This window comes from Nuphar pumila, chromosome 7 (assembly GCF_984573655.1).
Source record: "Nuphar pumila chromosome 7, dmNupPumi1.hap1.1, whole genome shotgun sequence".
Taxonomy (NCBI): Eukaryota; Viridiplantae; Streptophyta; class Magnoliopsida; order Nymphaeales; family Nymphaeaceae; genus Nuphar; species Nuphar pumila.
The window spans coordinates 27,108,602-27,127,327 of NC_143255.1; the positions used below are offsets into that span (position 1 = coordinate 27,108,602).

The 18,726-nt window shown below is 38.3% G+C and overlaps 1 protein-coding gene across 3 annotated transcripts in view; it reads right to left on the reverse strand.

The window, feature by feature from the left end:
* Positions 1-1,787: 1,787 nt before the first annotated feature.
* LOC149831633 (putative phytol kinase, chloroplastic) overlaps positions 1,788-18,726 on the reverse strand; it is a 34,391-nt gene continuing 17,452 nt past the window's right edge. The window contains exons 6-7 of one of the 3 annotated variants that reach the window (XM_090014026.1): positions 2,354-2,429; positions 1,788-2,250 (exon numbers count right to left, since the gene is read on the reverse strand). In XM_090014026.1, coding sequence (XP_089870152.1) covers positions 2,369-2,429 — 61 coding nt within the window. In that variant the 3' untranslated portion in view covers positions 1,788-2,250; positions 2,354-2,368. Of the gene's footprint in view, positions 2,251-2,353; positions 2,430-6,018; positions 6,121-18,726 lie in introns of those variants that run through there. The other 2 variants (XM_090014025.1, XM_090014027.1) reach the window with 2 other exon arrangements.

Below are 18,726 nucleotides of genomic sequence, written 5' to 3' on the forward strand. Positions count from 1 at the left end.
ACTTTAAGGAAGAGCCTTAGTGTATCCAGGAGCGCACAAGTAGAGCCAAACCTGAGATTGGGTTGTTCACCTGGATTGGTGATCAATTGAGTTGAGCTCAGAGTTGGTATTAAAGCTAAAAGCCTTCACGATCTTAGCACGAAAAGAGTAAAGGAGAAATAAAAACTCAATTTTTGGCCTTTAATGTGAAAGTTTATACAAACTTGTTACTGAGTTATTTATTGATGATATTATTAGACTTAAGTAAAAACTAACATATTTATTAATAATATTATTAGACACATAAATTTCAATGAGCCGATCAAACATTTTGATGAGCTTAGTTTCGATCTTGAGCTTGGCTTATTTATTAATCAAGTGAGCTCGAGTCAAGCCTGAGCTTCTCTTAACAAGCTTGGCTTGCTGATCAACCTTAAGCATATCGCTCATGCAATAAACGAAACCATCAAGGTAAAGTTAGAACCAATAAATAGCTTGTCTTTTCTTATATTAAAAGACTTTGTTCTTGACAATCAATACTATACAACATCGACAGCTTCTCTGAAGATCAATTCAATGAGCTCCATCACAAAGCATAAGATTAAAGCAAAGTATTGATGATTTCAAGTCCATGATTGAAAAGCAATAGTATACAAACTTTGGCTAAAGAAGTTGCTTAGAAGTAAAATTCTTATGGAACTTATTTAATGGATACCCATGCACCAAGTTGCAAAAGCAAAAACGCCTGTGATCTTAATTAAAAAGATATCCATGAGCTAAGTGGTCAAAGTTAACTCAGCTGATGTTTCTTCCAATACTTTCTAATTGACGAAACTGTCATAGATGATGATGATACTCATCATTGACGCTATCTAATTCATTTTTGTTTGAATTTTGAAAAAGAATGATTATGTAAAATTTTTACGTATTGAGAAAACAACTATGATATTGGTTTTTGTTTATGTAAACACATTATCATGAACCTTGTGACTTATTAGCTTAGATTCATTATTTAATATGCATAATATTTCATAGTTTGCATTTTTCTTATGAGATATGCATGTCATTTATACCATATTATCTTGATTATTGAATACAACACAACAACAACGCCTTCATCCCAAACAATTGGGGTCGGCGATATGAACCAAAAAGAAAATCATTTTGGGTCCTCCACATGAATCCTTCTCTTCCAATCATTTCTATCCAATGTCATGTCCTCGGTGAGGTTCAAAGCATTCATATCCTTTCTTATCATCTTCATCCAAGTCTTCTTAGGCCTACCCCGACCTCTTTTAGCTAATATATTTTCTCATTTCTCCATCCTTCTAACCGGAGCATCATTAGGCCTTCGCCGAATATGCCCAAACCATCGTAAACGATTCTCACTCATCTTATTTTCAATGGATGCAACGCCTACCTTCTTACGTATTTCCTCGTTCCGAATCTTATCTTTTAGTATCTTTCCACACATCCATCAAAGCATACACATCTTGATTATTGAATGTTCGATATTTTATGCATGCCATTTAGCACATAATTGTTTTGATATGTGATAATATAGTTTTACTCTTATGCAATTCATCATATTTCTTGTGTTATAAAGTTTTTAGATTTTTTCTATTTTTCTAGATTTTTTATTTAAAATATACGAATTTTTATGATATGATAAGTATCTTAGTTTGGGCCCAGCTGATACAGGTTCTGATACGTTTTTTAGAACCTTGGCAAGAATACATGTTCCCCAAGAGTCAAAATATAAAATGGCATTTCCTATAGATATAATTTAACTCCTACCACAAACAAAATTTTCTTTAGATGATTTTGATTAAATTAGCCATATAACCCCATAATCACAATGTTTCATTCAGTTTTAGGGCATATACTGTAGCCATTGGTTCCTTGTTCTGAATCTCAGAGCAAACTTCTCTCAGTGTTCATATGATGATCATTGGAGAACAAGAGGGCAAATACTCTTGAGGTTCCTTCTCATGGAGGGATGGCTACTTGGGTGATTAACAAATCATTATGTGAAGTTGTATCATGAAAGTTCTACTCAGGTCAATAGCAATGGCTTAGTGAGGGTGGTGTCCAAACAAAAGCAAGGCCATTAACATGCTTGTCAAGGGGACAGAGATGTTATCATCGACCACCTTGGTTATGGGAAGAGACTCCACAATTGTTGCAATCAAAGTAATTAAGGCCACCTTGCTTCCTGTACTTCCCCAGTCAAGAAGAAAATAACCAAGAGATTCAAAGTAGAAAAGCATCCTACATAAGAAAATCCTTCTCTGGTCAGTAACAATTTAAAGGAATATATCAATAGTAACCTTGAAAATTGTAGGTTAGGCAATACCAAATCACAAAAACTAACCAAGACATGCACACCTTAATCCAAATATGTCTGACCCAGTAAAAAGAAAGTAGATATGCCTGATTCAAGCATCATCCTAGTTAACCCAAAGTTGTCAGTGGAGGAAGCGTGAGCGGGAAGTGATTTATGAAGCGGAAGCGAGAAGTGAGGCACTTCTAAAATTTTAGAAAGCAGGAAGTACAAAACGACTTAGAATTGAACCAGGAGTCGTCACGTAAGCAACAAAATAAAATGAGTAGATAATATTAAAGTTGATCTATTAATCTCAAAACTGAATCATATATGCAAGTGAAACCATTTAACAAATGCATCATGTTGCAAGCATTTATTAAATAATACATCAAGAAAAATTCATAAATTCATATTTCATATTCCATATTCCATACAACAAGAATTTAAGAACTACTAAAATAATGAAAACATTATCACATTATTGGTAGTAAAAGTATAAGCTATAGAAAACTAAAATTTTTGATTAAAAAGTGTACCTTTTTAAAGAAATTATTCAAATGACTTGTTATTTATGGTTGTGAGAGACAGAGAGTGAGAGAGGGGGGGAGAGACAGTTAGAGAGAGAGAGAGAGAGAGAAAGTGCGAGAGACAGTCTGTCTGGTAGGTGCAGCTCAAAACAGCTTTTTTTAAGAAGGTAGTTGCTGTGTCCACAGAGAACTCTTGGCAAGATCTGATACGTAAGCTTGCTAGAGGAATACAAAGGCCAGCTACCTGTTGGAGACGCCCTTGGTTTGGATGGACCCTAATTCTAAAACCATGTTTTTCGCTAAAACCTGGTTTGACCAGGTTTTCAACTTGATTTTGCATATCATCCAAACAGAACCTAAGCCAGCAACCATAACTTGGCTACCAAAATCCATTCTGGAAAGAGGATGAAACTCTCTCTCTCTCTCCTGTTTGTCAAACACTCTTTCATTCCAAGCCAGAGGGCATCATTGCCACGCGACACCACCCCTGGCTGATTTCTAGGAGAGAAAATGGGACTTTCAAACCCAGAAGTGATGCCAATTGGTCAAAATTCTGTTATCAGCTGTTCTTGGGCAAGAAAATTTCTAACTCTTCCATTACATCTGTATTCTTGGGCATGAAGAATTGAAAGGCAGCTGATTAAACAACTAGCCTGTCCAGATGTCCATGCATATTCATATCATGAAGGGAAATACTTAAGTTCCATATTTACAGAAGTCTCAATCTGTGCATGTATGCATGTGGGCATGCAGGCACATTAACTCTAGAAAATCAACTTATGTCACAACTTCCATATTTACAAAGTCTCAATCTGTGCCTGCATGCATGAACATTAACTCTAGAAAATCAACTTATGTCATAATTTAATAGCTGAAGATAGCTCCAGATCCAGGCCAAGACCAACTATTATAGATTTTCTATTAAAACCACCGAGTTCCAATTGTAGAGGGACTCTCTACCCTATCCTAGTTTCAATGCAACATGAACAAATTCTAATTATGAAATTATCAGAAGAGCTGGTAACAACAGAAAACTACTAGTGACCTACCATTCAGACCAACAGCTGAGTCAATGTATCATTTTCCTGAAACTATTCACTTTCCTTTTGAGGCACTTTAAGGAAGTCCCTTAGTGTATCCAGGAGCGCACAAGCAGAGCCAAACCTGAGATTGGGTTATTCACCTGGATTGGTGATCAATTGAGTTGAGCTCAGAGTTGGTATTAAAGCTAAAAGCCTTCATGATCTTAGCACGAAAAGAGTAAAGGAGAAATAAGAACTCAATTTTTGGCCTTTAATGTGAAAGTTTATACAAACTTGTTACTGAGTTATTTATTGATGATATTATTAGACTTAAGTAAAAACTAGCATATTTATTAATAATATTATTAGACACACAAATTTTAATGAGCCGATCAAACATTTTGATGAGCTTAGTTTCGATCTTGAGCTTGGCTTATTTATTAATCCAGTGAGCTCGAGTCAAGCCTGAGCTTCTCCTAACAAGCTTGGCTTGCTGATCAACCTTAAGCATATCCCTCATGCAATAATCGAAACCATCAAGGTAAAGTTAGAACCAATAAATAGCTTATCTTTTCTTATATTAAAAGACTTTGTTCTTGACAATCGATACTATACAACATAGACAGTTTCTCTGAAGATCAATTCAATGAGCTCCATCACAAAAGGAGAAGATTGAAGCAAAGTTTTGATGATTTCAAGTCCATGATTGAAAAGCAATAGTATACAAACTTTGGCTAAAGAAGTTGCTTAGAAGTAAAATTTTCTTATGGAACTTATTTAATGGATACCCATGCACCAAGTTGCAAAAGCAAAAACGCCTGTGATCTTAATTAAAAAGATATCCATGAGCTAAGTGGTCAAAGTTAACTCAGCTGATGTTTCATCCAATACTTTCTAATTGACGAAACTGTCATAGTAGAATAAGAACCAGTACATCCAAATATTGTTTCCAGAAGGATGCAAGAATCAGTGTTGTAAGTACGTACAATACACTACAATAATCTATGGGGTTTTCCGATGCGATACACACCCATATCTCAATACATGTGTGTATCTTACGATACATTTCTGTATCTTATGATACACCCCTGTATCTTACCATACACTCCGATACGGGGCCTATCTGAAGATATGCTATACATGCAGTTTAAGTGCACTCATTTCAATTTGTTTCTCGAAAAACATATAAGGCCATTAGGGGCTAGTTCGCTTTCATCTCGAAAGAGCTTAAGAGTGATTTAGGGAGATTTGTTGCAAAAAAAAAAAGAAGATAATGATGATGATGATACTCATCATTGACGTTATCTAATTCATTTTTGTTTGAATTTTGAAAAAGAATGATTATGTAAAATTTTTAAGTATATTGTTTTTTGTTTATGTAAACACATTGTCATGAACCTTGTGACTTATTAGCTTAGATTCATTATTTAATATGCATAATATTTCATAGTTTGTATTTTTCTTATGAGATGTGCATGTCATTTATACCATATTATCTTGATTATTGAATGTTCGATATTTTATGCATGCCATTTAGCACATAATTGTTTTGATATGTGATAATATAGTTTTATTCTTATGCAATTCATCATATTTGGTGTTATAAAGTTTTTAGATTTTTTCTATTTTTCTAGATTTTTTATTTAAAATATACGAATTTTTACGATATGATAAGTATCTTAGTTTGGGCCCGGCCGATACAGGTTATGATATGTTTTCTAGAACCTTGGCAAGAATACATGTTCCCCAACAGTCAAAATATAAAATGGCATTTCCTATATATATAATTTAACTCCTACCACAAACAAAATTTTTTTTAGATGATTTTGATTAAATTAGCCATATAACCCCATAATCACAATGTTTCATCCATTTTTAGGGCATATATTGTAGCCATTGGTTGTAACGACCCCAACTCATCCCCTTTAAAATTGCGATTTTTTTTTTAAAACAGTGCGAAAAACTTCCCAGAGACCCGGGGTCCTCACAGTTCCAACTTCAGCTGGATAGCCAAACACCACAAACGAACTTGCAATCATCATCCATAAAAACCAAACCAATTTCTTTATTCAAGAGTTAAGAATTAATCTCAAAGTCAGTGTTCTACTCAACAGAAAGTAATGTAACTACTGATGAAAATAAGTAAATGAAAAGAACACTAGACTGAAGGACCAAAAAGAAAGAACCACTCTATCCACCAATGAAGCTGTCGAAAACTCAGTGTGACTCTCGCGCCCTTCCAGTAGCTGTCGACTTCACTGATCACCTGTTCTTGCGAAAAACCAATAAAATAGGGTGTCAGAATCGAAATCTTGAGCACAGCTACTTCTTAATGAAACAGGTGAAACAAAAAGGTTAAGATAAGATATCATGCAACATTTGAGAGAAATACATACAGGACCATTAATAGCATTTAGAAAATTTTCCATGTAACAATTATAAATGTTAAACATGCGCAAACAGTAAAGCAGTAGCAGGTAATAAAACTTCAACATACAACAAGAAATAAACATTTTACACTCACTATCATGTATTGATTGAGGAAACCATTAAAATATGCATGATCTAATACATAATAGAAAAATGCATGATTTTTGTGCAATGCATGAATCATTTTATTATCTTTCATTTAAGTCTTTTGTTTCCATCTGTATGCCCTATTAAATGCATATAACTTTAAGTTTCTCTTTTTTAATTACCGTTGCCCGCAGATACACCAAACGGGTACAATCTCCGAGGTCAAATTAGGTTCCAAGGGTAGCTTAGCACAAAATTTGTATTTTATTACTGGGTTCCAAACTTAGCCCTCGGTCGAATCACCTTCGGTACATTAGACCTCCACATCTAATGTCAGGGACACAAGGGACACCTCACGCCCACAAGTGACACTTTCTTAGTACCAAAAACAACAGATGTGTCAAAACACACTACCCCCAGGTAAAGTGGCGGACTCTCCCTAAAACCGTTGTCAAGAGAAGAAACCTCAATATCGGGTTCAGGGGACCAAATTAAGCACACAGAGTTTTTGTATTCTCACAGTCTCCCCAAGACCGGATCTCTAAGATCCCCATTCTCCAGATGAGAGATCTCAGAATGTATATTACATTGTTCTTTAATATTATATTTCATTAAAAATCAATTCCTTAAGTTTGCAACACCATAAGCAAAAATAAAGGTAATGACTCGCATATACCTCGCGAGAGCCATCACAGGACTCCAGCCCGTAGAAACAAATAAAACAGTACAATAAATAAAATATTAATAAACTATGATTTTTGTGATGCATTAGAAAGAATAAGGAAAAGCAATCCCATAGCTCGGGCTTATCAAGCCCTCGATGATTCATTTCGATCACCGAAGCACCATATGCATAAACCATAGCATGTTATATGTAAAGTAAATCACATACTTTCAATTTGCACATTTTTCAAGTCAGTTACAAACTCATAACCCATAAGCATACGGACATAAATTTCCAAAATTTCTCCACATGCAAACTCAAGTTTATGCATGTTTTCTTTTAAGTGGGTTTCCTTAAGTGCATAAATATTTCCCAAACTGTGTGTCTACTCATGTTGGTTGCAACACCTCAACAAGCGTCGCATATGCATGTCACTATATGTTCTTGTCATGTGCATGCCCCCTTGTAAATGCATGTGTTTTGTTAAAAGAAACATCAGGATATATGTATTTTCACGTGGGTGTAGCCAACAATAAAATGAGTTTGTTTGCAATAAACATAGGCACATCAATACAACTATTACAATACTACGTGACAGTCAAATGCAAAATTTTAAATAAGTGCATGCTTGCTGTTACAGGATTTGATTCAATCAATGCATGTATGTACGTGCCCATCATTAACGGTGATATGCATGCCTTAAGGAAAGATTTCTGTTTGTCAGTACTTCAACACCCATCCCATGTCCAGCCAACACCCGGTTGGTTATGGCAGCGTGTACACAGTCCCCAGTCCGGGCCTGTGTAGCCTGTCGAGGCTGGACAACATAACAACAACATAGGAACTTAACAGAAATATTTAAACTCTATACATATCTCACCTTTTATATATATATATATTTCCTCTTATTTCCTTTTTAATTTATGCAACTACAGACCTATACCCAGGCTCGGCCTGTCAGGCCAACCGAGCCCAGCTCGATTGGTCTGACAGCCAGCCGAACCCTGGGTACACAAAAAAAAACTTATTTTATCTTTTTTTTTTTTAGGGTATCACGCCCAGCCCAGCCCAGCCCAGCTGACCCTATCGGCTGGGTTCAAAAGCATTTACACAGGCTCAGTTTGGGCCTATGTACTGCTGTAAAAAAAAGAAGAATAACCAACAAATTAACATATTTTTTTTTAAAAGTACACTCCCAGTCCAGCCGACCCTGTCGGCGGGGTTCAACAGCATATACACAGACCCAGTTTGAGCCTATGTATGCTGTCAAAAACGACAACATAAGTGTTTACGCAAAAACTGTTTGATATTTATTATTATATACCCTTTTTTTTGTTAAGAAACAATAAAAATACATAGAGTTTAAGTACTATTCTCGGACTATGCATAGAGTTGAGATAGTCGAAACAAAAGAGTAGATATGGACCTAAGCGAATCCTGAACCAGCTATGGACCGGTTAAGCAATGCATGGAATGAATGTATGATATGAGCCTAAATTTTAAATTGTTAAATGAACATGCAGATGCAACATTTAATGTTGTGTTTATGCAAGTGCTAAGTGCCTAAAGGAACATGACATGAAAAAGCTTATTTTCGCATGTTTAAGATTGAATGCACACTGCTATTGAAGTGCATGTGTTATGCATTATGTGCTTATGTGATTGTGTATGGATGCATATAGTTAATCATGATCAATGCCTATAAGTGAATACGTGAATGAGTTGATATGTTACAATTGCACGTATGGCATGATAGCATCTTTTGTAACGCCCTAAAATTTCAACTTGTAAATTTTGAAAGCATTTAGAGAAAACCTTTCAAATTTCAGGGTTTGGTTTTAAAGACATCAATGAAAGCAATTTATTTTTAGAAAGGAAAACAAGTTGACAATTCTGGGCACGTTAGCTTACAAACCAACCTTATCCACCAAGAATAGCCAGGATGCCAGCAGAAAGAGGGTGATCTCGAGTCATGTTGCATCGCGCCATCGACCGTTTGTAAAGTCCTACTTTCCACCTGCCCATGAAATGGGTCAGTTTCATAACAAACTGGTGATAAATCTGCTAATAAACTGACGTGATTTGCAGAAAGTGTGAGAAAAGGAAGGGAAGAGAAGAGGTTTCAGAAATCGACAGTCAATCTATCTTATTGCTGCACTAGTGTTTCATTAATCTTAATAGGGTTACAATGATCTTTTTACAAGGACAAAAGTGCCCCTTGTTAGTAACACATGTTACATTATAATACAACTAAAGCAAAACTCGTGAATGGATATGGATCCTTTATTGGATCCATATCCAATCCATATTCCACATTCTAATACCCTCCCTCAAGTTGTGCATGGGGTTGAACCATGTGCAACTTGTTCTTCAGATACCAGAAGCGGTGACTTGTAAGACCTTTTGTAAACATATCGGCAACTTAGTCTTCTGAAGGCACATAAACTGGTTCAATCTCTTTGTCGGCTATCTTTTGTCTGATGAAATGTTGATCGATTTCAATATGTTTAGTCTGACTGTGATGAACAGGATTGAATGCAATTTGTATAACACTTCTATTATCACACATAAGTGTCGAATTTGAGATATCCTCTCCCATCTCTGTAAGAAGATGCCTAATCCAGGTCACTTCTGCTGTGGTAGCTGCCATAGATCTATACTCTGCCTCTGTGCTAGATCTTGCCACAGCCTTCTGTTTTCTGCTACTCCATGAGACAAGATTTCTCCCAATGAAAACACAGTATCTTGAAACAGACCTTCTCTCATCTGGATCCCCTGCCCAGTCTGCATCTGTATAGGCCAGTATGTCATGTTTTGGTGATTTCTATGAACATTGAGTATATGTGAGTCCATCACCCACCGTTCCTTTTAGATAGCGAAGGATGCGTTTGACAGCATCCATGTGACCAGTCTTTGGTTCATGCATGAATTGAGATACTTGATAGACAGAATACACAATGTCTGTTCTAGTGAAGGTAAGGTAGTGTAGCATACCTACTAAACTCCGATACTTGACTGCATCAGGATATAACTCACCATCACAAATACTGAGCCTTTGGTTAACAACACTGGGTGTGGGTAGAGGTTTACAATCTGTCATTCCTGCTTTAGCCAGAAGATCAAGAGTGTATTTATGTTGAGTTAATGACATTTTATCACCTTGTCTGTCTACCTTTACTCTAAGAAAATATCTCAGCTCCACAAGGTCTTTCATTTTGAACCGCATACTCAATAAAACTTTAATTTGCTAAATGTGGTCTGGAGCATTACCAGTGATAACAATATCATCAACATATATGAGTAAGAAAACCATAGTGGTACCGTTCCTATATATGAACAGAGAATGGTCAAGTTGGAAACGAAAGAAACCATGTTTATGGATTTCTAAGGAAAAGCTTTCAAACCATGACCTAGAAGCTTGCTTCAATCCATACAAAGCTCTAGTTAACTTGCATACATATTCTTTTGGGCTTCCCTTTGCATAACCTTGAGGCTGCTTCATATAGACATCTTCCTTTAAGTCCCCATAAAGGAATGCATTCTTAACATCAAGCTGACTGAGGATCCACCCATGTTCAATTGCCAGGCCAAGTATAATGTGAATAGTTCCCATTTTCACCACTGGGCTGAATGTCTCATCATAATCCTGACCATATTCTTGAGTGAAACCCTTGGCCACAAGATGCGCCTTGTACCGTTCAATGCTACCATCCAGTTTATATTTAATTTTATAAACCCATTTGGAACCAACAACATTTTTGTCTGGAGGATGGCCAACTATCTCCCATGTTCGACACTCATGAAGTGCCTCGATCTCCTCATTCATCGCTTCAATCCATTTGTTGGATTGGATAGCTTGATGAAAACCAAGTGGTTCATCATGTTTTTCAATCTGGGATAGAAAAATCTGAAAGTCCATAGAAAAGTTGTCATAACTAACCCATTTTTCAATAGGATGCCTTATCCTGCCTGATCTTCTTGGTGCTTCTCTGTCATTAGACAATGCAATGTGTTCTTCAGCAGGTACATTTGTTTGCTCTCTAGATCTCCTGGTATACACATTTCCTTTGCATCTCAGACACTCTGCTTGTAATGTATCATCTAAAACTGTCTCACCATGTATGCTTTCAGGAGACAGAATAGTATGCTCGGCAGCATGTGAAATAAGTTCAGCGCTAAGCCATGGATCATACCAATTATCAACTGCACCAGTAGGTTCACGATTGACCTCCGCTTCTTTTCCCAGAAAATTATTTTCATCAAAAACAACATTTCTGGAAATTCTAATCTTCTTACTGGCAGGATCATAGCATTTGTAACCCTTGTGTTCATCTGCATAACCTACAAATTGGCATATAGAGGCTTTGTCCTGGAATTTAGTCCTCATGGATTTGTCAATATGAACATAACATGTGCATCCAAAAACTCGTAACTCATTATAATCGGGATGTGCACCAAAAAGAACATAATAGGGAGATTGATTTTCAAGAATAGGCATAGGAAGACGGTTTATCACATGAGTAACAGTGTGAAAAGCTTCAGTCCAAAGACTAATGGGTAAGTTACTCCCATGCATCATACTCATTGCACTTTCCACAATATGTCTATGTTTACGTTCAGCAATTCCATTTTGTTGTGGAGTGTACGGGCAAGAAACTCTACGATGCATCCCATTATCTTGGAGAAAATCTAAAAATTCTTTGGAGGAATACTCACCACCTCCATCACATTGGAGAATTTGGATATTTTGAGAAAATTGATTTTTAACATAGGCATGAAAGTGACGGAAAATGGAAAAGACCTCTGATTTGTGTTTCATAAAGAATATCCAGGTAAAACAAGAGAAACTGTCAATAAAGGATACATAATATTTACTTCCAGAAGAGGAAGGATTAGGAGCTGGGCCCCAAACATCTGAACATATTATCTCAAAGGGTATAAAAGCTCTTTTATTTATTTGATGAAAAGGAAGTACATGACTTTTGCAGACCTGACAACTAGGACATATTTTATTCTTCAATGAAGGTGAAATAGACTCCGAAAGAAGACCATTAGACACTAACTTTTCAACAAAGACTTGACTACAATGACCAAGATGAGAATGCCAGAGATCTGACTTATTACATTTGGATGTACTTAGGACACTTTTGGAGACGAGATCAGACTGGGGCTTCAGGACACTGGAGGCTGGATCTTCATTAAAGACATACATGTCTCCACGTCGCTCTCCTTTAGCAAACATCTCCTTCGTTTGAAGATCCTTGACAAAGACAGAAGTAAGAGTAAATTCCACAGAAGAATTGGTAGAATCAACAAGCTTGGAAACAGATACAATCCTTTTCTTTATATTTGGAGGAAAAGGATTCATGTGGAAGACCCAAAATGAATTTCTTTTTTGGTTCATATCGCTGACCCCAATTGTTTTGGGATGAAGGCGTAGTTGTTGTTGTTGTTGTATATTTGGTGCATGAACAACATCAGATAAAGGAATAGATGACTTAGACAAAGGAATGACGACATTGCCTATGTTTGAAATAGGGTGGTGAGTCCCATCTCCGGTTACAATATTAGATTTTCCAAAATAGGGAGTCAGAGTAGAGAACTTACCTGCATTACCAGTGACATGGGTTGTTGCCCCAGAGTCAACATACCATATTCCATCATCATTTTGCTTCAGATTCAAATTGGCCATAGCAGAGAGAAGGAGATCCCTAGCATCTTCACTGACTCAAAATGTACCTGCAGTTTATGATATACCAACATTTCTGGCGTTTTGCATTCTATTCCGATTTTGTGGGTTGAACCAGCAGTTGGCCTTGATATGACCTCGCTTGTTGCACTGAAAGCATGTGGGAACATTCTTTGAAAAATTGACATTAGAATTTGGTGTAGGTAGAATCCCACGTCCACCCTGGATTGGATTTCCCTTGCCTCTGCCACGTCCTCCTCGTGCACGATCAACTATCACCCCTGTGGCAAGAACCTCATGCGTAGATGGTTGTCGTGTTGAAGCTTCAGACATGCTTTTCAGTGTCATCTTATACTGAAAAAGTTTGGCGCGTAATTCCTCAAAGGAGAGCAACGTAGGCAAGCATAATAAGGATGTAACAAGAACATGATATTCTGATCCCAGGGCATTCAGTGTTTGTTGCACCTTTTCTTTATCTGAGACTGGATATCCAACCATAGCTAATTGATATGTGATGCTTTTGACTTGATTTAAGAATTCAATAATGCTCATTGCACCCTTTTTTAACATTTGAAATTTACGTTTAAGAAACAACACTTTAGCCTCTGATATCTGAGAGTAGGTTTGAGCTAAAGCATCCCACAAAACCTTAGAGGTGCAATCATCAGGAATGGAAATCAAGACTTCTTGTGACAATGTGGAGGTGATGCATGCGACGAGTGCCTGATCACGCTTCATCCAAGCAACAAAAGCAGGGTTGCGAGTAATATTTGGCAATCCTCCATCCTCTTTGGCTTCAATTGTGATAAATTTTGGAGGCATTGGAGTCGATCCATCCAAGTGACTTGAAAGATCTTGACTCCGAATGAAAAGGACAATCTGTCTCTTCCAAGTCAAATAGTTGTTGGTAGTTAACTTTTCTGACACTAACTGCCCTAAGAAACTGGAAGAGAGACCTAAATTCCTTGAAGAATCCATTGATAGAATAAAAGGCTAACAAAGAATTAAGATAAATGAAAATAAGTAGGTCGAAGCAAATGGATTTGAGAATGGCAGCAGTATTGAACTTGGCTTTATGGGGCTGAAAGTGCCGAAGGACAAAGATAGAATAGCAGATCTGAAGGGATTTCAGATCTGCGAGGAATAGAAGAGGTTTAAATCAGACAATGACCTTTAGAAGTAGGAGAAAGAACTGATGACAGATCTGTCGCCACTTTCAGATTTGCGACAGTGAGAAAAGGACAAGCAAAGATTATAAATCTGAAAGTATTTCAGATTTACAAGGTAATGGAAGAAAAGAAACAGATTGACATTGCAAGAAATATAAATAACAGAGAGAAAAGGAGGAAAAACAAAGGTTGCGTGACCTACCAACTTTCACGCTAAAAGGGATATTTTCTGAAAGTATTTCAGATTTGAAAGACAATGGAAGAAAAGAAACAGATTGACATTTAAAGAAATGTAAATAACAGAGAAAAAAAAGGAGGAAAACCAAGGTTGCGTGACCTACCAACTTTCACGCTAAAAGGAATGACCAGGCAAGCACGTGATTTGGAAGACTGTTCACGCTGAAAAGGGGCTCTGTGAAATAGAAGAGAGGAGGTTTTAGATCTGCGATTTTCAGATCTGTCAGGGAGCTGTTCACGCTGACCAGGCACGTCATCTGCCTGCTTTCAGATCTGCGAACTGCCAACTTTTTCACGCTGACCAGGCACGAGCTTTATGTATTCATCATCAGGCGCGAGCTTTATGTATTCATCACCCACAGGATTAACCCTGCTCTGATACCATGATAAATCTGCTAATAAACTGACGTGATCTGCAGAAAGTGTGAGAAAAGGAAGGGAAGAGAAGAGGTTTCAGAAATCGGCAGTCAATCTATCTTATTGCTGCACTAGTGTTTCATTAGTCTTAATAGGGTTACAATGATCTTTTTATAAGGACAAAAGTGCCCCTTGTTAGTAACACATGTTACATTATAATACAACTAAAGCAAAACTCGTGAATGGATATGGATCCTTTATCGGATCCATATCCAATCCATATTCCACATTCTAATAACTGGCAGGTGCACAAATAGACAACGTAGAATAAATAAAGTAGAACATCGCAAGATAAGTAGTTTATTTCATTGAAAGCAGTAATAGCATTTATAATTGCGAGAAATTAAATCTGAGCAACATATGCAAAGAACATCTAAACTAAAGGAAATAGACAACACAAGATGTAAGCAACATTATATGCAGTTAACTAGCACGGTTAACTAATTAATACAAGTAAAGAACTACGTAAATAGTTTAACTAACAAGTGTAATGCCACAACAGGCATGAACAATTCAACTAGCAATGAGAACAGGTTAATTTATGTTTCGATATTAGCTAGTCTTGCGGGTATGCACAAGGCACGAATCGTAGAAACAACTGAGACTAGTTTGGGGGTCTATTATATCATGTATTTTCAATACCTTGAATAGCTAGTTGAGTCCGCTCCTAAGGGGACGGTCAGTGACCGAGAGAGAATTCTTCAAAGGTCACTTGTTCCAATGGATGCATCCAACTTCTGCAGAAGTGCCTGAAAGCTATCTTTTGTAGCCATTTTCCTTAACTCTGATGATTGGGGAAGCCGAGTCTTTTGCCCGAAATAGTCATTAATAGCCTGTCCATCAAAGTTTTTGTACATTCTCATCCTCTCTTTTGACGGGAGTCAGCGGTTCGAATGAGTACGTCAGGTGTTAGTTAACTGAAGACTCATTTTGCATGCTCTGGTTTTTCAACCAACTCGAGCATTTTGCCTGTGAAGGCAAATCATCACCATTTATGTGATCTCAACATTGCGTTATTTGCACGTTTTGAGGTTACCACAACCCCATCATCCAATCATCGTAACACAAACCAGACGTAAATGTTCAAAGGTACGGTCATACTTGTCCAAAGGTACGACTACGATGAAAGAGTAGCATTTACTATGTTGCAATACATTTAGTTCAAACTTGACATGCATTGCTCTTTGAGCATTTGGCCTGTAGAGGCGAACAACATTGTTTTTATTTATTTCAACAGAGTGCTTATTACACAGCTCGAGGTGCTCAACCACCTCTCATACTACTCATTGTAATGAACATACTGAACTTGTCAAAAAGGTTCAGCGATGACAGTAGGTCATGGGTTTCTCGAAGGATAACCCCACACAGTGTTTTGTATGACTTAAAAGCAATAATATACTAGGCATGCTCAATCACTACGAAACAAGAAATCTCAAACAAGCCTTGGAATCGCCGTGGATCCAATCATTCCTTCTGAGTAATTGACTCGAGGTACAATTAGTTGCATCTAGCAACGCACAGATGGAACACAAGCTAGAACTAATACTAGCAAATCTAAGCATGTGCAGTACGACGACAAGAAGAAACAAGTAAAGGAAAGTAATGGCAGAAGTCTAACCGCAGAACTAAACTATGCATGCACGACCTGGCGACTACAAGAAAACATGTAATTTCATAGAAATAAAGGTAAGTAAAGAATAGGCAATCACAAGTCATATTCATCTATATGAACACATGCATGAAAATATCAATTGTTATTATCTCAGGATTCAACTACTTTATTTAATTCATCCAAAGTTCCTGTGCGACTTTCCCCTACCTCGTGAGGTTGCGACGCTGCGTGCGCCTACGAGTGTAGGTGATGCAAAGCTCGGGTCGTGGAGCACGAGTGGGATTCATCATGCGAGCTGTGAACAATTAAAAGTGCTTATTAAAATACAAGAAACATTACCCGAGTTGGGGTTCGAACTCGCAATGTCGCCCCTGCCGAAAATGGAAGGAGAGGGCTTTACCCCTCTCTTGCCAAAAGAGGGCACAGGGAGGGGACTCAGCCCCTCCCCTGCCAACAGGGAGCGTAGGGAGGGGGCTCGACCCCTTCCCTGCACAAAGTGGGCACAGGGATGGGGCTCAGCCCCTCCCTTGCCAACAGGGAGCGCAGGGAGGGGGCTTGGCCCCTCCCCTGCCAACAAGGAGCGCAGGGAGAGGCTCGGCCCCTCCCTGCACAAAGAGGGCACAGAGAGGGGCTCAGCCCATCCCCTGCACAAAGAGGGGGCAGGGAGGGAAGGGTGCAGCATGGGCCACCGGCCCCTACCGGCCTTTAGGCCAACTCGGAGAGAGGGAGGGCACGAAAGGGGCCGCCGACCTCCTGCCAGCCCTCCGGCAAACAAAAGAGAAGAAGATGAGGAAGAAGACAGAGGGCATGAGAGGGAGGAAGGGCACGGTAGGGGTCGGCAGCCTCTTGCTGGCCCTCCGGCAACTAGAGGGAAAAGGAGAGGAAGACAGGGGGGAGAGATCGTGGAAGCTTACCTGCAAGGGAGCTAGTGTCGATGGGTGGCCGGCGGCGTCGACTCAATCGCACGCAGGGAGGGCGGAGCTGAGAGAGGAAGAGCGCAGGGAGGTGAGGGCGTCCCCTCCCCTTGCGTGCTCTTAAAGGCACGGGGGGCGCCGAATCGGGAAACCCCAAAGGGGTTTCCCTTTTTACCAAAGGTGTGTGGGGGGGGGGGGGGTAAGGAGGCTCGCGGGTGCGAGGGGGTTCTTCATGAAAGGTATATACCAGAGTTACCGGAAGCGCCTAGCTTAGTGGGGAAACGCGCTTCCCCACTTTTTTCAATATTTTTTGTATTTTTTCCGCCTCTCCCTCGCTTCCGGTTCGCTTCCTAGGTCGCTTTCGGTTCACTTCCTAGGTCGTTTCCGAGACGATTCTTGATTCACTTTTAAATCGTACCATGCTTCCCGCTTCCTAAAATTTTGAAAGTGACCCGCTTCCCGCTTCCTCGACTGACAACCATGGTATATACACTCAAAAAGACCTTGTTAGACATTTCTTTTTACAAGAAAAAATAAGAACCAAGCAAGGGCATATGAGTATTAGAGACTATTATAGTACTTTATCCCCTCTATGGGATAAACTTGCTCTCCTCGAACCACAATGGGAAAGAAGCGCTATTGCCATAAGGCAAGAGCAAATGGAGAGAGAGAGAGATTTTTTCAGTTTATTCATGGGCTTCGTGCCGAATTTAAACAAGAGGATCCCTTCTTCATAAGGCTTCTACTCCTTTTAGTAAAATCCTTATCGACTTATGCCAAGAAGAAACTCGCTTGGCTTTTAAAAAGGACTTTGATGAGGTCCATGTGATATCTACAACGGGAAATAACATGAGGATATATAAACCTCATTTTTGGAAAAATAACAATGGTGGAGGAAGAAAAATTATTTGTCACCATTGTAATGAACCGGGTCATCTTAGACCGGATTTTCCTAAGCTTAAAAAGGTGGCTTCCGTTTAAGATCGTCCAAGCAATTCAAGTGAAGAATCAAAGAGAGATGGAGACATAAAGAACTCCATTGCTCAACTTACGAAAACTCTCCAACAATTCATGAGAATCAACTCTTTCACTCCCTCCACCTCTGGTGTCGCTATCTCATCAACTCCCGGTATGTCCTCCTGGATCCTTGATTCGGGTGTCTCCTTTTATATGACTCCAAATGCATCTCTTTTATCAAAACCAAGTATTAATTCTTTTAAATGATTCATTTCCACGGCTGATGGAACATCATTAGATGTTAAAGGGATGAGAAACCTTGAAAAAGTCTTTAGTCAAGGCAAAGAATTTTATGTTCCAAAAATTAGGATTATTCCAAAACTTAACTTAAATCTCTTTTTCATTTCTCAAATAACCGATTTTGGATATAGTGTCTCTTTTTCATCAACCAATTGCAATGTGCAGGATCTCCAGTCCGAGAAGCGGATTGGGCAAAGCCATAGAAGATGAGACCTATATTACATGGATTTTTTGTCTTTGCCATCCAAATCATTTTGTAATCATATCTAATTTAAAGATATTGCTACTTGGAACAAGAGACTTGGTCACCCTAGTATTTCTAAGTTATATTTTTTTTCTTTTTTGGAAAAAAATTGTAAGGAAAAAAAAATTCCATGCAATGATTGAATCCTTGGA